The sequence below is a fragment of the Zootoca vivipara genome, chromosome 13 (assembly GCF_963506605.1).
Source record: "Zootoca vivipara chromosome 13, rZooViv1.1, whole genome shotgun sequence".
NCBI lineage: Eukaryota > Metazoa > Chordata > Lepidosauria > Squamata > Lacertidae > Zootoca > Zootoca vivipara.
Window position 1 is genome coordinate 52,172,678 of NC_083288.1, and position 20,831 is coordinate 52,193,508.

Here is a 20,831-nt window from a genome sequence, read left to right on the forward strand (position 1 = left end):
TTGAGGGACAGGGGGTGGGCTGGTGTGGAGGACTCCCTGGTCCTGAATGGGGCAACTGTGCCCCTGAAGGACCAACTGCTCACCACTGTCCATGGAAGCGCAGGTTAATTCTGTGTCCAGGGCAGCTGTCTACCAGCTCCATCTGGTACGCAGGATGAGACCCTTCCTACCTGCGGACTGTCTGGCCAGAGTGGTGCATGCTCTGGTTATCTCCCGCTTGGACTACTGCAATGTGCTCTACGTGGGGCTACCTTTGAAGGTGACCCGGAAACTGCAGCTAATCCAGAATGCGGCAGCCAGATTGGTGACTGGGAGACCACATAACACCGGTCCTGAAAGATCTCCATTGGCTCCCAGGATGTTTCCGAGCACAGTTCAAAGTGTTGGTGCTGACCTTCAAAGCCCTAAATGGCTTGTGCCCAGTATATCTGAAGGAGCGTATCCACCCCCATCCTTCTGCCCAGACACTGAGGTCCAGCGCTAAGGGCCTTCTGGCGGTTCCCCCCCTGCGAGAAGCAAAGCTACAGGGAACCAGGCAGAGGACCTTCTCGGTAGTGGCACCCGCCCTGTGGAACGCCCTCCCATCAGATGTCAAGGAAATAAACTTTTAGAAGACATCTGAAGGCAGCCCTGTTTAGGGAAGCTTTTAACGTGTGACATTTTAATGTATTTTTAATCTTTGTTGGAAGCCGCCTAGAGTGGCTGGGGAAACCCAGCCAGATGGGCGGGGTATAAATAATAAATTATGATGATGATGATGATGATGTTGTGAGGTAGGTTAAGCCAAGAGGTCCTGACTGACCCCTCAAGATCCCCTCTTTCACAGCCGAGGAAGGATTCAAACCCCACAGGCCAGTCGCTGCCTGCTGGCCTACCCTACAGGGTTGTTGTTGTGAGGGTGGAACCCACTACCTGAGAGCTTCTTGGATGAAAGGCAGGAGCGAAATGCAGTTTATAACTAGTGACGGGAGATTTAGAAAATGATGTTTATAGCGTGGCGCTGGTAGCGCCAAGGTTGCAAATTTGATCTCCATATGGGCCAGCTGCACATTCCTGCCTTGCAGGGGGTTGGGCTAGATGACCCTCAGGGGTCCCTTCCAACTCTACGATTCTATGACTCATGGCCTAGAGAGAGAAGAGTATTCTCCCTTGGTCTCACAATAGTCTTTTTCATTCATTGAAGTCAACAGTAAAAAAAAACAACAACCAACCCTAAGGGGTTGAGGGAAGTCCTTGGTTAGAGAATCAATAATTAACTTCACAAAGTTGTCTGCCAGAAGATCCGATGATGGCAAGTAATGGGTGGGAGGCAGGGTGCGTCCTATAATGTTTTCATAAGTGTTGGAAGCCACACAGAGTGGCTGGGGCAACACAGGAAGATGGGCAGGGCATAAATAAAATCAATAAAATCATCATCTTTGAACAGCATCAGCACCAAGAGCTCAGAGTATTGACTTATGACTTCCCCTTTGCACCTTTCTGACTACCTGTTTACTTGCCTCCCTTATTTATTGATTGATTGCCAACTGTGTGTTTTTATGTTGTGAAACTGCCCTGAAATCTGCGGGCGAAGGGCAGTACAGTGGTACCTCGGTTTAAGAACAGTCCCAGTTTAAGAACGATTTGGCTTACAAACTCTGCAAAACCAGACAGAGTGTCTTGGTTTGAGAACTTTACCTCAGTCTAAGAACAGGATCTGAATGATGGAAGGGCACCGGCGGAGGGAGGCCTCATTAGGGAAAGCGCGCCTCGGTTTAAGAATGGTTTTGGTTTAAGAACGGACTAACGGAACGGTTTAAGTTTGTAAACCAAGGTACCACTGTATACAGATTGAATAAACAACACCTTCCCTCCTGGGAAAAACAACAACTGCTCTCTAGTGCTCAATCGGAGCAAACAGGAATCTGGGTTTCCCCCCAGATTGCCATTTGATCTGCTTTATCATGAAGAGCTGGTTTTCCCTTGGAAAGGAGCGGGGGTCAAGGGGAAAACGCCTTGGACCCATGCTTAGAAAGCGTGAAAGAAGAAGAAGAAGAAGAAGAAGAAGAAGAAGAAGAAGAAGAAGAAGAAGAAGAAGAGAAGGAGGAGGAGGAGTTTGGATTTGATATTCCACTTTATCACTACCCGATGGAGTCTCAAAGCAGCTAACATTCTCCTTTCCCTTCCTCCTCCACAACAAACACTCTGTGAGGTGAGTGAGGCTGAGAGACCTCAGAGAAGTGTGACTAGCCCAAGGTCACCCAGCAGCTGCATGTGGAGGAGCGGAGACTCGAACCCAGTTCCCCAGATTACGGGTCTACCACTCTTAACCACTACACCACACTGTAAGCCACCCAGAGTGGCTGGGGAAGCCCAGCCAGATGGGTGGGGTATGAACAATAAATTATTATTATTATTATTATTATTATTATTATTATTATTATTATGGGATCCTCACCTCGGCACTTGGTGTTCTCCTCGGACGGCTCGTGTCCGGCCGCGCAGGTGCAGTCGGTGACCGTCTGCTCGGCCCACTCTCCGTCCTCGCGGCAGTACATGCTGAGCGGCCGGGCGCTGACCTTGACGGCGTTGGGCATGCACCGGCCGGCCACGGGCATGACCAGCTCGCGGGGCACCGTCTCCTGGAAGAGGGTGAAGTTGACGGTGACGGCGGGGCACTTCTTGTAGAAGAGGCGGACTGAGAGCAGGGCCATGCAAGCTCCTTGGTCCTGGAAGGCCAGGTAGAAGCCGGCCTTGGAGAGCGGCCCGATCTTGAGGGTCTTGACGTTGACCTTCCCAGAGGCCTCCATGCCCGCTCGCTTGCGCGTCAGGTGCTCGGCCGCCACCGTGTCCACCTTGACGTACGGGTTCTCCATCCAGGGCGGGAAGGACTCGGTGGCCAGGTCGCGGTCTGCCTCATAGAAGAAGACGTTGAAGGTCTCCTTGCACGAGCGCGTGACCTGCGGGATGGAGAAGCACTCCACCACCGTGAAGCGGAGCTCGGCGTAGACGTGCGTGGCCCCCGAGCGAGGGACGAAGGTGGTGCGCAGCCAGTTGTTCTGGTTCGGAGAGCGGACGCCGCACACCTCAAAAGTGCGGACGCTGTTCTGCTCCTCGTCCAGACCACTCAGCTCCTCCCACTGCCACAAAGAGAGAGAGAGAGGACATTTTGAAAGTTCTTGGTTGTTCAGAGCAACCCAAGCCAGTGGCCTTCTCAACGTTTTGGGCCACGGCTCCCATCAGCCCCTGCCACACAGCCTTTTTGGAAAACAGTTCCCATCAGCCCATCAGCACGACCATTTGGGGCCACACTTCCCATCAGCCCCTGTAAGCACAGCCATTTGGGGCCACACTTCCCATCAGCCCCTGTAAGCAGGGCCATTTGGGGCCACACTTCCCATCAGCCCCTGTAAGCAGGGCCATTTGGGGCCACACTTCCCATCAGCCCCTGTAAGCAGGGCCATTGGGGCCACACTTCCCATCAGCTCCTGTAAGCACGGCCATTGGGGCCACACTTCCCATCAGCCCCTGTAAGCATGGCCATTTGGGGCCACACTTCCCATCAGCCTCTGTAAGCACAGCCATTTGGGGCCACACTTCCCATCAGCCCCTGTAAGCAGGGCCATTTGGGGCCACACTTCCCATCAGCTCCTGTAAGCAGGGCCATTTGGGGCCACACTTCCCATCAGCCCCTGTAAGCAGGGCCATTTGGGGCCACACTTCCCATCAGCCCCTGTAAGCATGGCCATTTGGGGCCACACTTCCCATCAGCCCCTGTAAGCATGGCCATTTGGGGCCACTCTTCCCATCAGCCCCTGTCAGCATGCCCATTGGGGCATCACTTCCCATCAGCCCCTGTAAGCACAGCCATTTGGGGCCACACTTCCCATCAGCCTCTGTAAGCACAGCCATTGGGGCATCACTTCCCATCAGCCCCTGTAAGCACGGCCATTGGGGCCACACTTCCCATCAGCCTCTGTAAGCACGGCCATTGGGGCCACACTTCCCATCAGCTCCTGTAAGCAGGGCCATTGGGGCCACACTTCCCATCAGCCTCTGTAAGCACGGCCATTGGGGCCACACTTCCCATCAGCCCCTGTAAGCACGGCCATTGGGGCCACACTTCCCATCAGCCTCTGTAAGCACGGCCATTGGGGCCACACTTCCCATCAGCCTCTGTAAGCACGGCCATTGGGGCCACACTTCCCATCAGCCTCTGTAAGCACGGCCATTGGGGCCACACTTCCCATCAGCTCCTGTAAGCAGGGCCATTTGGGGCCACACTTCCCATCAGCCCCTGTAAGCAATGCCATCTTGGAAAACAGTTCCCATCAGCCCCTGTCAGAACAGCCGTACGATGCAAAGGCCAATGGGAGTTGTAGTCCAAACCTACTGGAGGGCGCCATGTTGGGGAAGCTCTCCTCCGGGTGCCAACCAGCTCCCTTTTTATTTTCGTTTCCTGGGCTGCTCAGAGTTAACTCCCAGACCGATCTAAGTCTGGAGCGTTATTTCTCTTGTTCTGAGATTTGAGCTGCTGTTTTTAATAATCCGGCTTCGTCTTTACACTGTGTTTTTAACCGTTCAGTGATCTGAAAGCCTAATGAACACTCGCTGCAATAAACGGCCACCGGTTCAGATGGCTTTAAAAGAAGATTTTATGTTCAGCTTCACTGGCTGACAAGTCCTTCCTATAACAGGCCTCTGTTTGGCCAGTGTGAGACCAGGATGCTGGACTCATAGCTGCCAAGTTTTCCCTTTTCTCGCGAGGAAGCCTATTCAGCATAAGGGAATTCCCCTTTAAAAAAAGGGAGAACTTGGCAGCTATGGCTGGACTAGATGGGTCCCACTTTGCCCTGACCCAGATGAAGGGATTTTTTAAAAAAAAGAAAAAGAAACCAAAACACATTATTAGTACGGTAGCATTGCAGCGGGTTGGTCTAGATGACCCGCTGGCCCCCTTCCAACCCTACAGCTCTGCTGTTCTATTATTTCCTCGCCTTCCACAAACATACAGATCTCGAGGCGACACACGAGAGGCGAATGGAAAAAATCACACACAACAGTTTATAGAGCAGGGGAGTTTTTAAAAACGGCACAAAACAGGACACCCGCGGCTGAGAAGCATTCGTTCAGCTGCGAAAGCTGGTTGGAATAAAAAAAGGTCTCCAATTGTTTCCAGAAGATAGCAGGCGCCGGCAAGATCCCGACAGAAATGCCGATCCACCCAGCCCGGCTCCGAGTTATGGAGGGGATTTTGAGATCTTGCGGGGCTGCAGTCACTCGGTACCAGAGGGAAACGCACTCTGTACACACCCAGAGGCACTCCTGTTTAACCCGCTTCCAATTCTGGTCCCAAGCCCACTGCCGCACACCCCAAACGATGAGGACCAATGGCCTCTGGGTTCCTCAACCTGCTTCCCACCGCCTTTTACAAAAGCCGGGAAGTTTCACGTTTATAATTAAAAAAAGAAACTTTCTGGCTCTGGGTTTCCTGCATGGCAGGGGGTTGGGCTACTATAATAATAATAATAATAATAATAATAATAATAATAATAATAATAATAATAATATAACAACAATAATAATTTATTATTTGTACCCTGCCCATCTGGCTGGGTTTCCCCAGCCACTCTGGGCAGCTTCCAACAAAGATTAAAAACGATGCCTTATGAGGAACGGCTTAGGGAGCTGGGTATGTTTAGCCTGGAGAAGAGAAGGTTAAGGGGTGATATGATAGCCATGTTCAAATATATGAAAGGATGTCATATGGAGGAGGGAGAGAGATTGTTTTCTGCTGCTCCAGAGAAGCGGACACAGAGCAATGGGTTCAAGCTACAAGAAAGAAGATTCCACCTAAACATTAGGAAGAACTTCCTGACAGTAAGAGCTGTTCGGCAGTGGAATTTGCTGCCAAGGAGTGTGGTGGAGTCTCCTTCTTTGGAGGTCTTTAAGCAGAGGCTTGACAGGCATATGTCAAGAATGCTTTGATGGTGTTTCCTGCTTGGCAGGGGGTTGGACTGGATGGCCCTTGTGGTCTCTTCCAACTCTATTGTCACAGTGATTCTATGATTCTAAAAATACTATGATTTCTATTATTATTTCTTCCCGCCCACCTAGCAGACCTTGGCCCCGAATCTCCAAGCCGACAGGAGACATGAGGCGACGTGACCCCAAGGGAGGTCAGGGACCCTCACATTTTCAAGCGACTCTTTGTCCCACCCCCACCCCTTCCCGCTGCCTCACCTGGCCATCCGCAGGGTAGGTCATCCATCGAAGGTCAACCGTCTCCAGCTTGGTGTTCATAAGACTCTCTGAAAGAGAGACAGGAAAGCTGAGAATTCAGACATTCATTATTATTATTTTTGGCCAGGATTCAGCTTGCACAGAACTTTGCGACGGAGAGGACCAGAAGGGGTTAATGATCTACGCAGGAATGCGGAACTGCAGTCCCAGGGGGGGCCGAATGCCATTCCCCACCTGGCCCTTGGAAGGCTCCCTTAGTAGCCCACACCCTTTACTGGCCCTGCTTTGCATAGCACTTGAATTGATTTGCCAAATCCTTTGAGTTGATTTCACCAAATCCTTTGCAAGCTTTCGAGCGCCGCAGAACTCTTCAGCAGCTCTTGACGAGGAGTTCTGTGTAACTGGGAAGCTTGCGCACTTCCTATAAAGGCACTGCCCTAATGCGGATTTGGCTTTCAGGGTCAAAATGCTATCTTAGTAAGACACAAGCCATCTAATCCCTTAAATCTCAACCTTCGGGAAAGTTTGCGTTTCTCGTTTAAAAGGGCAATTGCGGGGACTAAAAATGTTGACGTTTTGAGGTTCGGCATGACAAATACAAATAGGTCACTGATCTCATTGCCCAAGGTGCAAATTATTACAATCATTAATGAGGAGGGTGATGGTTTTTATTATTCGCACCCTGCCCATCTGAGTTGCCCCAGACACTCTGGACGGCTTCCAACATATATAAAAACATATTCGCTTTCGGCAAGTGCTGGAGTTGCCCAGCTTCACCCCGGGGGCCTTGGTCACTTGAGAATTGTGTGTTTTTCAGGGCCCACCCCAATTCCCATGACTGTAATTTGTTTTAACGGTTTCTAATTCTGAATTTTTAACCTGCCGTATCCCTCCCGGGGACCTGCTGGTAAAGGGCAGGCAACAGACATTACTAACCAATAATAATAATAATAATAATTAATAATCGTTGCTGGCGGCTTTCTGTGGTTTATTTAGCAACACATCCGCACAGATGGCAAATTGCATCCAAAATATGATTTCATCCGGCGATGGTTTTGATTATGCTAGTTCTAGATCCGCTATTTAAGCGCTTATCTATACCGCTAAATATCCCTTTTAACGTTTCTCTTTATATCTTTCGTTTCCTTGCCCTATACCCCCCCCGGCCTGTGAGTTTAGTCTCCCTTTCGCTGGAATACTCCGTTCGTCTTGTTTTACGTTTAATGAAATTAACGTTTTAAAAGAGTCTCTCGAATCAGCTCGCAAGCCATCTCCAACATTATCGATTCAGACGCCGGCTTGCTTGAGGAAATGAACGTCAGAAAGGTTTTTTTTCCATGTGTGTGTGTGTGTGTTTTCTTTATTCTTGGTGTCTTTTAAGATCACGATGTTAAAAGCCTTGCAGTTTATAAATTTGCCTGTCCTCCTGTTGCGTTTGGACAAATGGGGGGAGCAGGACTATGGAGAATTTTTTTTTGGGGGGGGGGGAATCTGTGAATCCAGGACACCTGGGTCCTCTGAAGGAGGAGCAAACCAGAGCTTCTCCTCCTCGCGAGGAAGCCACAAAACATTACCTTAAAAGATTTCAAAAGCAAGGCACTGCAAAGGCAGGTGGGAGTGTAGAATTATGCAGCAAAATTAACGACAGCAACCGAGTATTATTCTTTCCTAGGATCGTAGGGCTGGAAGGGACCCCCGAGGGTCATCCATTCCACCCCCCTGCAATGCAGGGATCTCAACACACAGTCTCCCATCCAATTTTAAACCAGGCCAGACCCGGCTTAGCTTTATATATATGCGCACCTTGCCAGCCAGGTGGTTCAGAAATCCAAGCCGAAATCCACACCCGCAAAAACCCTGCTCTGTTTTTTTCACACAGACCAAAAAGAAAGGGGGGGGGAAACCGCTGAGCCAATTCCCGGGCCCCCCTCCTCACTCGCACAATTGCACGAGGTTCTGGGAACAGCGCTGACTCCCAAAGGGTCAAAGGTGGGCACTTGGTGGCAGAATATTTATAAAAAGCCGGACTCGCGTCATTTCCCCAAACAGCCTCTGCGGCTGCCGCCACCGCCCAGGGCTAGGAAGGCAACTCCCACCGTTTCACAGACACACGTGCCCCCAACATCATCCGCATCTGACACCTCCCTGTCGCCCCCCCCCTTTATCCACTTTCTGGATTTTTATTTTTTAAAAAGTCCTTTTCCAACGCGCCGTTCAACTGCGGAACTCCCTCCCACAGCAAGAACCGGGTGGCTTTTAGAAGAGGGCCTCCCTTCTCCCGAGGGGTGGGGGGTTGCAACTTTGTCGCACGAGAGCCCCCCCGCTTCTGCTTCGGTTGTGCAAAAGCGAAGCGCACAGTTAAGACTGCGGAACTCCCTCCCACTTGAGGCAGCGGCGGCCACAGACTTTGAAAAGGGGATCGGGGCAAATTCATTAAGGAGAGGGCTATCGACAGCTACTAGCCAGGGTGGCTATACTCCCCCCCCCAATTCGAGGCAGCAAGGCCTCCGGATGCCGGTCACCAGAAAGCACAGGAGGGGAGAGCAGCTCTTGGGTTCGAATCCTGCTGGCGGGTTTCCCTTTAGGGCATCCGGTCGGCCACTTTGAGGGCAAGATGGTGGACTAGGTGGTCTGATCCGGCTAAAGCTTCTTCTTATCTTATTAGCAACCCCCCCATCTCCCCTCAATGCAAAGGGGGTGTGTGTGCACGTCCCCCACCTCACACACACAAAAATTATTGGTATATGGTGGCAGAGGGATGGATACCTGAAGCGGGCTCTCTGCCTATGCCAAGGTCGCCCGAGAAAACAAAAGGGTCCTTTGTTTGAGCAACGTCCCCCCCACTTTCGTCCCCATGTTGGAAGGGGAGGGAGGAGGGTCTCAAATGCACAACTTGAGCAATGGACCCTGGGAGTCAAGATGGGAAAGGATTATGCGAATGGAAGAGGAGGTTGCTGGATCAGGCCAGGGACCCATCTAGGCCAGTATCCTCGCCAACAAGACATAACCATGGGAAACCCAGAAAGTAGGATTCGAATACAAGAGCCATCGATAGCCCTCTCCTCCGGGAATTCGTCTAAAGCTCATCTAGGTTGGTGGCCACCCTGCAGCAGGGAGTTCCATAGTTTAACTAGCCGATTCCTTTTATCCGTCCTGAATCTTCCGATGCTCAACTTCATTGGCTATCCCTAAGTTTTAGTGTTGTTTCCATCTCTATCTGGACCTCTGTTTGGGACCTCTGGGTGCTGGTTTCACCCGGTACGTGGGGGCCCTTGAGACGCATGTCAGCGAGGATGCCGGCTGGCCTCCTGTCTGAAGGTTCTGGGTTCAAGTCCCGGGCTGTTGTTGTTTTGCCACTGGGCCTTTGGCCATTCCTCTTCCCCGTTTCCAGTTCTCCCAAACAGGGGGAAGAAAGGGGAAAAGAAGAGGGGGCCTTCCTCGCAGGGGGGTTGACGAGAGGGCCAAAATGCCACAAAACCAACAAATTGAATTTTTTTAAAAAACAAAACAATTGCTTAAGTAGCTTGTTTTCTGCTGAACCAACAGATTCAACCTGCAGGAAAGGAGACTGGAATAATTTTCCGATGGGCACGTTCTATCGTATGTGGTGGACGTGCAAGGTAACAAAAGCGTTCTGGGAAATGATATATAATGAGTTGGAAAAAATGTTTAAAATAACATTTGTGGGGGGAAAGAGAGGCTTTTTTCTTAAAGGTATTTTAGGTACAGAGATTCCGAAAGAGCAGAAAAGCAAGAATATTACTAGCCCAGAGATGGAAAGAAGATAAGGTTTCCAACTAGAAAAGATGATGGACTATGCCGAAATGGCGAAATTGACCAGGAGAATCAGAGACCAGGACGAGAAGCAGTTTAAAGAAAGAATGGGGGAAATTTATAGTCTGTTTAAGAGAACATCGTAAACAGTTAAAAACTTTGGCAGGATTGGAGTAATACTTGTAAAAGGCAAAATATATTGGAAAAGTTAATACTAGATACAGCAAATTGGGGGGTATGTGCGTGGAGGATAAGTTGAGTAAAAAGGGATGGACAATGGAAACCAGAGGGGGGGATTCTGAGAATCCTAAATGTAAAGGCGATTGATATGTTTAAATTGAAATTTGTTAATAAAAAATATTATTTTTTTAAAAGAAGGAATAATTTTCTGGTGGTTAAGAGCCGTTGGACGGTGGAACGGTCTCCCTCCTTAGGAGTTGGTGGACTCTCCTTCCTTGGAGGTTTCTAAGCAGAGGTTGGGTGGCCATCTGTCATGGGTGCTTTAGCTGAGATTCCTGCATTGAAGGGGGTTGGACTAGATGACCCTTGGGGGTCCCCCTTCCGACTCTACGATTCTACAATCTAGCTAGTGGTTTTGTTTGTTCCCTCTCCGGGAGCCATTCTGTCTCCACCAGAAGCCCTCAGGTCCTGCCATTATAACACCCCCCCTCCCGCTGCCAAAAATCTCCATTTCCTTCCTCGCCCTCCCCTCCGGCTTAGCCAGACAGGCAAAGAGCTGGCTTCCTCCCCACCTGACCGCCTGGTCCCCTCTCCTGGAGGGCTCAGAGCTCGAGAAGAGGCGAATAACACCCCCCCAAAAAAATACGGCACCAAAAAAACCCAGGCGTCCCATGCTCCTGTCCGCCGCCCCCCTCCAATTCGACAGACCAGGACAAGATACAGAGGAAATTGGAAACAAAAGGAAGATTTTCTCCTTCCTTCCTGCATAACACCCCCCCCCCATCACTGACTTTCTCCCCCCCCCACCCACGAGATAAGCAAATGGGGGTGGGAGAGGTGCCAGCAGGGAACTCTGGGTAATTACAGGGCGCCTCCGAGTTGCGACGCCCCAGGGGCCAAGGCGAGCGGGACGGGGGCCAAGTGGAAAATCATTACGAGGTGGCTGGAGGGCGGAGGCAAGGGATGGGTGTCTGTGCGTTTGTGTGTCTGGGGGTATTTCCACATACCAGGAAGAGCCGCCCGGGCGCCCTATATATTTGGCGTAACACGGTGGCGGGACACCTGTTCGGCATGCAGAAGGCCCTTTCGAAACCAGCCTCCTCGGCCATGAGGACTAGGAATATGCTTTATGGGTCTGGCTTCAGCTCAGGGGCAGAGCATCTGCCTTGAGTGCAGAAGGTCCGAGGGGGGAGCCAATCCCTGGCGGCGTCTGCAGGTTGGGCGGGGAAGGTCTGCTCTGCCTGGGGGACCTGCTGCTGCCAGTCAGAGCAGACATTATTGAGCTAGGTAGGGAACAGTGGGTAATCACTGTGGGTAATCAGTAATGTCCGCTTCCAACGGAAAATAGAGACTGCTTGGTAGACCTGTTAAGATGAAGGCCGCGCCTGCGTTTCACCTGAGATTTAAGCATTGCAGGGGGGTGGGATGGATGACCTTTGGGGTTCCCCTTCCGGCCATACACAACTCTACGGCAAAGGATTTTCCAGGCTGTTTTTAAATGCTGCTAGCAACGCGGCGACTGACGGGGCCTAACAGCAGATCTACAGTGGAAAGTTTTTTGTAAATTTCCCCGCACAACGGACTTTGCACGGCACACACGGCCCCATCCCACAGCAGGGCCCCCTCCCCCGATACTGAGCGGCTGCTTCGTTGCAGACCACCCCCCGCCCCCTGCCAAACACCCCCACCCACCCACCCACCCAAGCCAAGGCCTCCCACCGGCCCACACTCATTCCTGTCTAAATCCGTCCCAGATGTGTGAGGAGCTGACTACACAAAAGCACACACACCCCGAACGAGGATTCAGAAAGGAACCGTGGGGGGGGGGCGACACACACGTGCCAGGACTCCTGGGTCCCCCGGAAAGCAAATGGGGCCTAGCTTGTCTACGAGGGGCTGGGACGACGGCAGGTTGCAGCAATGCAGCAGGTTGAACGACTGGCATGCGGCTCTTTTAATACTTCCGATACATTTCATTATTGCATATTTATGTGCTTTTTCTCTCTCCGAGCAGCTCAAGGGGGGATATACGTGGTTTTCTTCCAGCTCCTCATCTAACCCCGACAACAGCAGCCCTGTGAGGTAGGTCCCAGGCAGAGAGGAGGCCCCCACGGTCACCCCCAGCGGGCTTCAGGGCTGCCGAGTGGCGAATTCGAATCCTGGTCTCTCCCAGGCCCGAGTCCTCCGGCACTCTTAACCATTGCACCAAACTGCCTTTTGCGCAGCCGTCCTCCTTCCCCCTAAAACAAAAGCGCAAACTTCTTCTTTTTTAATCGGAAGGCGAGAGGGCCAGCCGTTGCTCAGCGGATAAGAGCACCTGCTTGGAATGTAGAAGGTACCGGCTGCAAATCCCTCCAATGGATCCCAGGAGTGCTGCTGCCAGTCAGTGTAGGCTAGCTAGCTGTCTGTGGCTTTCCACCTGCTGTTGCAAGCCCCAACTCCCACCAGTCCTGGCCAGCAAAACCAGTGGGTCAAGGATGCTGGGAGCAGTAGACCAGAGACATCGGGCCTGACTCGGGAGTATCGCAGCCTAGTGTAAGGACAGCCTGCTGGATCAGGTCCAAGAAGGGCCATCTAGTCTGGCCTCCTGCTCTCACAGTAGCCAAATATCCAGTGGGAGGGAGTTCCACAGCCTTAAATATGCACTGCATTAAAGAGGAAGGGCAGAGTGTAGCCACTGTGGCTAGTAGCTTTCAACAGCCGCATGCATTTTTCTCGCTTGCCTTTTCCTTAAACTTTTTTTTTTAAAAAAGCCACGAGGCAGGGGGATTCGAACCCCCAGCCCAATGCGCTAACCACTAGGCCATCCAGCATGCAGCCAGCTCCTCCAGAGTCGCAAGCGGGCTGGGAGAAAGAGAGAGAGAAGCTATTGCCACGCCCTGCCCTGCGTGCGTGGAGACTTTTTATTAATTAAATCCAGGGCACGTCTCCCAGCGCGCTCGTTAATGTGCTCCCTGCATTGTTTAATTACAGCCGCGTCCTGCCCCCGTGGGCAGAGAGGGGGGCCAGGTGTCTGCGCGCCCCATAAACGCTCCTTTTAATAGCCCCCCTCGGAAAAAGAAGAGAACAGGAACCGTGTTGTGCCATTCCATCCCCAGGCCTGGGCAGATCTCCCACATCACAATCGAACCCACAACAAAAGCTTCGCTTGGCTCAGCCTTCATGCCAAGGCCAGGCCGTGGGGCCCGTCTCCCCACCCCCCAAAAAAACCCATTATCTCACCGCCCCCATTTCGCAAGACGCAGGACAGGGAGCCTCCGCCCTCGCTCTGCCTGCTTAGAATCGTAGCCCTGCAGGATGAGGCCCAGCGAAGCCAGCATCCTGTCCCCGCAGCGGCGCCCAATAAGCAGGATTCGAACGCAAGAGCCACTCTCCCCCCTTCCTGCGGTCTCCGGCAACTGGGATTCCGCACCATCGCCGCCCCCGACTGCGGAGGGCAGAGCACAGCCATCCATTTGTCCGATCCTCTTTGAAAGGTGTCCGGTTCGATGGCCATCGTCGCTTCCTTCCTGTGGCAAGGAGTTCCGTAGCTCAACTGCGCACCGAATAGCTGCATTTGGGGAGTTAGCAGGGGAGAGGGCTCGTGGGCTCATCAGAGGCAGCGGTTGCTGTACTGGATGCGACCCTTTCAGTCGCACGCCGCAAGATCTTGCGTAACATGAATTCTCCAGTAAGGTCTGGCTTGGCAAGTTACAGATCCTGGATCCTGGGGCGGATAGAAAGCAAGGAAAGGAAAAGGGACTATGTCCCCCACCCAAATCCCAATTCTGCGCCCCATGAAGGACTGTCATTTATCTGTTCTGAATCTTGCAACACTCAGCTTTCCGGTCTTACGAGAGAGGGAGGAAGACTTTCTTCAATCCACTTTCTCCAGCCGGCGCATCGTTTTAGGAACTCGCCTCTTCCTCGCCTTTTCTCCAAACTCCAAAGTCCCAAAAGCTGCAACCTTTCTGGAGAAGGGAGCCTGCTGGCTCCATCCCCTTGCTCTGGTTCTGAACCGTTTTGCAACTCTTCCACATCCATTCTGAGGCAAGGCGGCCAGAACCCTAGCGTTCCAAAATGCGGGTTTTGGTGCACAACGGCGCTATGACAATCGGCAGTGTTGTTTTTCGATTCCTAACCGGTGTGCATCCCGTCAAGCCAAAACAGCAAGCGCTTTCATCCTTCGGGGGTTCCTGCATTGCACGAGGTCGGTCTAGATGACAGGAGGCAGAGATGGCCACGTGCTGGTCTTGTGTTCGAATCCTCCTTGCGCGTTCCCCCCTGGGGCATCTGTTCAGACACGGCGGGAACAAGATGCTGGCTCTTCCTACGATGGAACCTCCAGGTTCAGAAGCAGTCTACCCACATTCCCAGGTTTTTCAGCAGAACTTGGATGCCACCCCCCCCCCGGGCCCGGTCTTGGATGCTTTAGTTGAGATTTCTGCACTGCAGGGGGTTGGACTAGATGATCCAAGAACCCTATTTTGCAGAGCCCTGTTTTGGCGCCTGCCCCCCAGCGCCCTTTCCCCCCTTCCCGCAAAATACTGCATTTTCCCATGTATAAGATTTTATTTCCCCCCCAATTTTTAAAAGTTTAAAAAGAGTCGAAGAGTCGGACACGGTTAAACGACTAAACGACAACAAAAATTGGGGGTCGTCTTACACATGGAATGTTGCAATTATTTATTTCTTAGTTTGGGGGCTCAAAAAATAGGGGGCGCAATCTCGCCTCCTTTGATAGCAGAGCGGTTCCCTCCCCGAGGAGAAAAGCAGGCCTGGGCAGATGGAAGGCAGGGGAATCTTTGCCTTTGATGGCTGAGCCAGGCGTTGAGATTAAAACCCGCCTCCGCCTCTCTGCGGTGAGAGGTGTGCCCGCCAAGCCCCGTCCCAGGATGAGCAGGCAGCTCCCCATATTTCTCGCCGCCCCACACGACCCAGGAGCTGGCACCGTGCCTGGCAAGAGAGAAACCGGCACCCCACGCAGGACAGAGACCTCGGACTCGAGTTCAAATTACGCGCACAGCCCAAACTCAGCCACGGTGTGTGACCGTGGGGGAACAGTCGCAGCCCTCTTGGCCCCTAACCTTGAGGGTGGGATTCCTGGGCGACGCAAGGCGAGAGAGGTGGCTTGTGGGCCGGAGCGAGGCATGCTGGGAGTCAGGTCTCCGGCGGCACCGCGGGGATTTTTCTCAGCTTCTGCCCGCGAGCCACGGGTTCCAATCCCACCTCCCGGTACCCAGAAAGCTTCCGTTACGCCGAGTCGGTCTAGCTGAGCGCTATGCCTCTATTATGGTAGGGCACAGGCCTTTTGATCTCAGGGTCGTGGGTTCGAGCCCCCACATTGGGCAAAAGATTTCTGCATTGCAGGACTAGATGACCATTGGGGTCCCTTCCAACTCTTACAGTTCTTTTACTGGTTTTGCAAACTCCTCAAAGCAGCTGCAGACCAGTCAGAGAAGCTTCAAATAATCAGCGTTTTCTAAATGTTTTGAATAAATGCAATAAAATGCTAACACTGGCCAGCTGCCTCTCTCCCCCCCCCCTGTGGTTACCTACCCGGTGAGGCCAACCTGGGACCTTCTGCATGCCAAGCACCTGCTCTACCCACTGAGCTACGTTCAAACCCGCTTTAAAACAAAGCAAGGTTCCAGTCCTCATTGTTTACAATGAAACGATGCTGCCGGGGGCTGAACCTGGGGCATTCTGCATGCCAAGCAGGTGCTCTCCCCAACCACTGAGCTGCTGAAGAGCTGCAAGAGCAGGCAGGGCCCGTGCTTTTCATGAAGAAGATCCCAAGCTGGGTAGAGTAATCTCAGCTCAACCGACCAGGAAAGATCCTGCTCCGAAACCCAACCTCAAAAGTGGACGGCTCTGGACTCAAGTGACCCAATGGTCTGCACTGACATGCAGTAGTTTCGTCAGGTCTTCTGGACATGCAGAAGCACGGAGGTTAAGCAGGCAGACTGCTTGATCAAGTCAATGGGACTTGGGGAGTTTGGCTGCTGCACACCTCAAAATCTTGGAAGGGGCGGACGTGATTTAAGCCCGGCTGCTGATCAGGCTAGTGGCCCACCTCACCCAACAATCAGATGCCTGCGACAGGAAACACGCATCAGGATTCGAACGCAAGCCCCGCCGGAGATTCCAAACACGTGGAAGTCGTTTAATCCTGGTTTGAAATCCTGGAAAGCCTCTGTCAACTGGGGTGGAACGTGGTGAACTAGACAGCTGCTATTCCTGCGTTGCAGGGGGTTGGGTTTGATGACCCTCAGGGACCCACGGTTTGAGGCAGCGATGGTTCTGAATCCCAGTTGCTGGAAGCCGCACGAGGGGAGAGCGGCTCTTGCACTCGGATCCTGCTTTCTGGTGTGCCACAAAGGGCATCTGGCTGGCCACCGTGAGAACAGAAAGCTGGGCCAGATGGGCCATTGGCCTGGCCCTCGTGTTCTTACTTCTTCATGTGGCGCATAGTTAAACTGTGGAACTCCCTGCCACAGGAGCCAACAACTTGGACGGCTTCAAAAAGATTGGGCAAATTCACGAAGGAGGAGAGGGCTACGGGTGGCTATTCCGTGCCCTCCACAGTCAAGAGGCAGCAACGCTTCCGAAAAGCACTTGCTGGAAACTGCAGGGGTGCCGCTCTTGTGTTCGAATCCTGCTTGTGGCGGGTTTCCCCATAACGGCACCCGGCTGGCCGCTGTGAGAAGAACACGTGCCGGGCTCTCCTTCGTCAGAGGTTTCGTAACAGAGGCCGTAACCTGCCAGGGTTTCTTCTGCCGCGATTCGGGGTTGGTCTAGATGACCCTGGGGGTCCCCTTCCATCTCTACATTGCTACACCATGCCAAGATGTCTGCTCCAGAAGGCCGGGCTCTTCTTCTTACTTCCACACACACACACACTTGCAAGCTTTTGAGACAAGGAGCAGCAAGCATCACGCACGCCCCCCCCCAAATTCCCATCTTGGTGGGTTTTTTGGTGGGGTGGGGGGGACACACTGAATTTCTGGACGCCCCACGTGTCTCCGGCTCCAGGAGCCACAATAGAGGATTCAATTAATGTGTTATACGCTCCGGTGCCCCTTCACAGCCTTGGGAGAGACCTGACCTCCGAGATCAGGGATGGAGGGAACAGGCAGAGATAGTGGAAGGAAAGTGGGTGGGTGGGTGGGGGGAGTTTGGGGTGGGGTGGGGGCGAGATAAGAGAGAAGGGAGGTTTTACAGTCCTGGGGTGGGTGGGAAAAGGAGGGTTCCTTTGTGAGCTTCTTAAGAAGGGGGGGTTCCTTTTGGCAGAAAGGGAAGACGCTTCAAATGCCCCCCCCCAATTTCTTTGCTTCCCCCCCCCCTCCTTGGCTTGGGGTTGTTTGGGGCTGAAAGCTACGGAGGTTTGTTTCTCTGGCCTGGATTTTTTAATCCCTTTTCAATGAGGTTTTAGCTCCTGGAAGGGGGTGAATGGGAGAGAAGAGGGGGAAATGAAGAGGAAATTGGGGGGGGGGACAGGTTGAGCAGGAGGAAGAAGCAGATTCGGGATCCGGGTGTCCAGATTACTGGGGGGGGGGGGAGAGGCAAGGTTTCTTGGCCCTTTGGGGAAGGAGGAGGGCGCAGGACTCCTGGGTCCCCCGGTGCGGTACCATTGCGGTAGTCCATGTCTACCCTGCCTGGTAGAGGGAGGTTGAACCTGGAGCGTTCTACATGCCAAGCAGCAGCACTGCTACCGAGCTGCCCTCTCTCCCTGCTGCGGTCAGTTTAGCTCAGGACTGTCCACACTGGCCGGCAGCAGCCACCCACGGTTTCAAAAAGGGAGAGTCTCTCAGCCCTACCTGGGGGGGGGGCCTTCTGCACTCAAGGCAGCTGTCCTGCCGCCCAGCAAGAATCTCTCCCTTGGCTCAGCAGCCATTGTTGTTGTTTTTTTGAGGCAATCGGGCAGGTAACTCTCCCAGCCTGGAGATGACACTGGAGACTGAATCAGGGACCTTCTGCATTCCTAGCAGATGCTCCAGCACTAAGCCATGGCTATGAGGGCAAAGTGCTCAAGCTTTTCTAACAGGTCAAGGTGGAAACCTTTGTGCAGAGGGCCTCCCACCTCAACAGCCCCTTCTGCAGTCCTGCCACCCTGGCCTTCGCCAACTGGGTGCCTGTCAAGTGTTCAGCACCCAGTTGGCAGAAGCTGCTGTTCCCACTAGGCGCCGCTCCTCCTCTGCAGCCTAACACAATGCTGACGGCAAGTCAGAGCTGTTTGACGATGGAACGCACTCCCTCGCGGGGAGGTGGCGGGCTCTCCTTCCTTAAGAGATTGATATAAGCAGAAGGCAGGTGGCTGCCTGCCAGGGATGTGATTCCTGCCATGCAGGGGGTTGGGCTGGATGACCCTCGGGGGTCCCTTCCAACTCGCCAATTCTAAATCCCCCAACTTCCCGCAACTCAGGATTCCAGCCACTTGCCTTCCTCTGGGCTCCAGCCCATTAACAACATCTCCACCACCTCCTCCCCACTGTTTCCAAGAGGACCCAGGAGTCCTTTTTGCAGAACTGCAGTTGTAAGGTACCAAAGGTCATCCAATCTGACCCGCACAATCTGCCATTTTCACAAAAACAGGACTCTTGGTTCCCAGCTTCTATACGGGTCCGAGGCGCTGAGCTTCCCCCTCATTTCTCCCCCCTCTCTCCTGGGAACCCAGGAGTCCTGCAAACTCCCACCCACTCACCCACCGCCCCAGGCATGGCCTTCACCTGCCCCGTGTCCCTCCCTCTTCCACCCAGGGGAGCTCAGGTGTCCGGACTCCCAGAATCCTTCACTCTGCAGCAGCCCACCAAGCGCAAATCCGCCCCCCCCCACAACCCCATTCCTCCTGGAAGAGAAAAAAGCACTTTATTTTACAACAATGGGAGGGAAAGCCCCAGCCCAGTCCCTTGGGACAACTGGGGGGGGGGCACGACAGGCAGCGAAGATTGATGAGGAAGGGAGAGGATCGGAATTTGGAGAGATGAAAGCCTATTGTAAATCGTTGTCCTTTTTGGGGGGGGGGCAGGAGAGCGCAGAAGGAAGCGCCGATATTGGGGGGGGGGGTGGAAGAGGAAAGAAAATCTATCGCCTCGGAGAGGCTCATTACCGAAGATCGATGTGGGACTTTAAAAAACACTTTGAACACGCGCTTCAAAAATAGATCAGGCCGCGAGGAGGGAAAAGGAATGGGGGGGGAGGGTGTGGAACCCAGTCTCCCTGTTAGCGGGGAGAGGACCCAGGAGTCCGGGTCTCCAGACCTCTTCAGCCGGGCAGCCCAACTTTCCTTGTGGGAAACCCAGGAATCCGGGTGCAGCAATACCCCCCCCCCAAAAAACCACACACTTTTCAACAACAATTGCACTTTCCCCCAAAGGGACCCAGGAGTCCTGCTGACTCCCAAGCTGGGAGACTTCGCTCCACTTGTGTGTGAGCACACGGAGGGTTTTGAGCATGGAGGGGTCTGGATCAGAACCCGGACCCCGTTTGGCGCCTCACCTTCCGCAGTCAGGGCGAAGGGGATCCAGAAGCAGAGGAGCCAGCCAGCCATCGCTCCAGGAACGCCAGAATGAATCCAAACGGGAGGAGGAGGAGAATCTCTGGATCCACAGCAGCGGGAAAAATATTCCTGGGGAGGGAGAAATCAAATCGAAGAAACCCAGTTCGTGGGGTCATGAAACAGTGATTCCAAACATGGTCGAGACGCCTAGAGATTCCTTGCAACGCACACCCCAAAAAAACTAAATCCTGGTGCGGAATATATGCGCGTTTTGCTCCGCCGAAGATAAAATAAAAATTCAACAACACAAAGCAACCCGCACAGAACGCAAAATTAAAAACTGTTCAGCAAACTCCTGCCTTGGAGGAACTTCCAGAGGTCTGTATGGCTTGCTTCTCCACAAGGTATTGTCTTCGGTCCAGACAATACCTTTTCTCTGCGATGTGTCACTTTTTGCAGGCTGGGGACCCCTGAAATCGGGGCAGAAAATATGGATTCCCCTTCCCCCTCCAAAAAAAAGAGACCTTCTTTGCAACAATAGGAATCCTCGCAACTTTTCGGGACGTTGGATTGTTCTGGGAAGACCATCCACACGATACTTTTAAGTGGAAACAACCCGGTTTGTCCTCCTCCCAGGACAAAGACTCCAATGTCTCCCCAAAAAGAAATCCAGGATGGGAGAGTTCCTCTTCCAAACCAGAAAGTCCGGAATGGCAGAAAAATCCCAAGCAAACGTCTCGGACAAAGGAACCCCCCTAAATAGCAGCAGGAGCAGACTCTCGAAAGCAGCGTTGTGGTGTGGAGCAGAAAAAGTCTATGCTGGGTTGGGTGAGAGCCAGGAGACTTGGGGGGGGGGAGAGCAGAGGCGGGAGGGGGCGGGATAAGTGGATCCGGGTTAGGAATCTTTTTTTTAAAAAAGGGGAATCCAAAATAGTGTCACTTTTTTTAAAAAAAAAACCAGCTTCTGTGCAGATCTGGATTCTTGCCCCCCCCCCAACAAAAAAACAACAATGTTCCCTGCACACACGCACACACCCCAAAAATGTGGGAAAGGGAATTCTTGCCCAGATTTGCACAGGAAAAGGAACTTTAGGAAAACTTGAAGCAAATACTTCGCGGGAATAAATCACAGGCTCTTCACTCTCTCTACCCCCACCCCCCCAAAAAAAAACACAAA

General features: G+C 52.8%; 1 protein-coding gene across 1 annotated transcript in view; it reads right to left on the minus strand.

Annotated features, from left to right (window-relative positions):
- EPHB4 (EPH receptor B4) overlaps nt 1-20,479 on the minus strand; it is a 40,873-nt gene extending 20,394 nt beyond the window's left edge. Inside the window, exons 1-3 of the mRNA XM_060281938.1 lie at nt 19,654-20,479; nt 6,223-6,290; nt 2,438-3,119 (exon numbers count right to left, since the gene is read on the minus strand). Of these exons, the coding sequence (XP_060137921.1) occupies nt 2,438-3,119; nt 6,223-6,290; nt 19,654-19,705 (802 nt within the window). The 5' untranslated portion in view covers nt 19,706-20,479. The remainder of the gene's footprint in view (nt 1-2,437; nt 3,120-6,222; nt 6,291-19,653) is intronic.
- Nucleotides 20,480-20,831: the final 352 nt, after the last annotated feature.